The sequence below is a fragment of the Babylonia areolata genome, chromosome 16 (assembly GCF_041734735.1).
Source record: "Babylonia areolata isolate BAREFJ2019XMU chromosome 16, ASM4173473v1, whole genome shotgun sequence".
Lineage (NCBI taxonomy): Eukaryota > Metazoa > Mollusca > Gastropoda > Neogastropoda > Buccinidae > Babylonia > Babylonia areolata.
In genome coordinates, this window is record NC_134891.1 from 17,133,198 (window position 1) to 17,135,697 (window position 2,500).

At 44.1% G+C, this 2,500-nt stretch overlaps 1 protein-coding gene across 1 annotated transcript in view; it reads left to right on the forward strand.

Moving 5' to 3' along the window:
- Window positions 1–2,500, forward strand: part of LOC143290710 (WSCD family member CG9164-like) — a 21,117-nt gene that overhangs the window by 15,890 nt on the left and 2,727 nt on the right. Inside the window, exons 4-5 of the mRNA XM_076600226.1 lie at window positions 1,523–1,682; window positions 2,091–2,290. Coding sequence (XP_076456341.1) covers window positions 1,523–1,682; window positions 2,091–2,290 — 360 coding nt within the window. The remainder of the gene's footprint in view (window positions 1–1,522; window positions 1,683–2,090; window positions 2,291–2,500) is intronic.

The window sequence follows — 2,500 nt, forward strand, 5'->3', positions numbered from 1 at the left end:
GAATGGATGAATGAATGATTTATTCATATAGGCCATTGCCCCCCATGAAAGGGTGTCAGAAAAACGCATTTGAGAAGAAGAAAATAAAAATAAACAAGACAAATATCATACTTTGTCAGCGATATACACTTAGCTATACACTCAGTTATTTAACTAAACTCGGTTAAGTTATACACGTGTCATCAGAAGTGACACAAGCAATAAATTATTTTACGACGTAAGAGTGGATCGAAGCTTAAACGCTTTGTTCAGATAAATTGGGAAATTTCTGATAGTTTGTTCGTGTGTAGATGCCATAAATAGCGATAATCTAAACTGACCAGGGAACTTTAAAAAATTCAATGGTATGTATTGTACTCTTTATATTCATACATAACAGGACAGGATAGAACAAAGTGCACTTCATTTTCCTTCCCCTTCTTACAAAGTGGACATAATAAATCAGATTCATCATGTACTTTATAACGGTGACTATGTTCTGCAATGTCCGAAATGCCAAGTCTAAATCTAGTCATTGCAAACTTTGAATGTTTATCTAGATTCATCAGTGAATAGGTTTTGACATCGGGTATAGTACAAGAGGTTTTATAGACATTAAATCTTTCACTGTTGTTAACATGGAAATCCCATTCTTGCCATCTACATGCAATAAGTCTTTCTTTAAAAATCCGGAGAAAGTCATCAATCCCATCTACACCTTGATTAAGCCAAACATAACCAAATCCAAACACAAACAATTTACAGCGTATACTTGTAGGCTAGGGGTTTTTTGGAGGGGAGGGGGGGGGGGTTGCCACGTGCATCAAGATCAAATAACATTTTATAGGCTTTGTGAAGCAGTCTCGACTCATGCATTCGCAGTAACTTTAACCAATATTTAATGCATTTATACAGATAGGATGCCTGTTTGTTTCCCCGTACATCAAGTCATTGGGAGTTCGCTCTTCTACGCCTAGGAATCTCTTAAATGCAAACAAATGCATCTTTTCACAGTGAAATGCGGCTAGCCTTATCGAGTCCCCATGATCTGGCACCACACTGGACTATTGGTTGAATCTGTGAGTCAAATAACTTTAAATACACACAGACAAGTGAGCACGAGCATAAGACAGTCGGAGACACAGACAAATACAGATGCAGAGAGAGAATGATTTAATTTTGAATGGATTACATTGAATGGGGAAAGTGGAATAAGCGAGGACAACAGAAGAAGAAGAACTAAAAAAAATGTATAAAATGAAATAAAATAAAATAAGGAGAGAGAGAGAGAGAGAGAGAGAGAGAGAGAACAAAATAATACCATGGCAAGAAATACAAATACAAAATACGAAAACGTACACTTCACACACACAAACGAATACACTTGCATATGCATACATAAATAAATATATAGATAAATTAATAAATATATAATATGTATATAGAAACAGAGAGAGGGCGAGAGGAAGAGAGACAGACAGACAAACAGAGAGAAAAAAGAGGCACACACAGAAGATCAAGCCAAGTGTCACTCCCTTTCCAGGAAAGCCGGAGGCATTTCCCTGTTGACCGGGGGATCCTTATCGTGCGCAATCCCTACGAGGCCATTTTGTCAGAGTTCAACCGAGGAGGGGTCAACCCGGATGACGAACACGCCGACAAACGTCACGTGGCTGTGAGACGACCTGAAGATTTCCGACGTGGTATGTCCACATTGTTTTGGTGTCGTTACATAGAGTTGTTTTCTGATTCAGGTCCCAGGGGTTCCTCTTCATCGGACTCCAGTTCTGGCTGCTCATGTGCGTCACTTCCGGTTGTCTGTACTTTTGCCTGGGTATGTTCTTGTTTCCATAGCCCACCGGACACTCACATGGATTACAGGATCTTCAACGTGCGTATTTGATCCTCTGTTTGCGTATACGCACGAAGGGAGTTCAGGCACTAGCAGGTCTGCATATATATGTTGACCTGGGAGATCGGAAAAATCTCCACCCTTTTTCACCCACCAGGCGCTATTACCGAGATTCGAACCCGGAACCCTCAGATTGAAAGTCCAACGGCTGTTGCGCCCGTCGTTTGAGTCTTTCAGTGCCTCCCATGTTCTCCTGCAGGGTGGTCCCGGTACGTAGAGGGCCAGATGTCCATGTGGCTCAAGTTCAACTGGTACTGGGCCAAGGACGGGGCCCCGCTGCACGTGCTGGTTTATCACCGCCTGGTGGAGCACACGGACCGCGAGCTGCGGGAGGTCCTACACTTCCTCAACGAGTCCTCCATCAGGCCCACCCTTCACTGCGCCACCCGCCACTCCGAGGTTTGTAGAGAGAGAGGGGGGGGGAGAGAGAGAGAGGGAGGGGAAGGAGAGGGGGGAGGGAGAGAGAGGGGGGGGAGAGGGAGGGGGAGAGGGGGAGAGGGAGGGAGAGAGAGTGAGAGAGAGAGAGAGAGAGGGGGGCGTGAGAGAGAGGGAGAGGGTCAGCGAGAATGTGAGAGAGAGGAAGGGAAAGGGTGATAAAGTGTGAGAGTA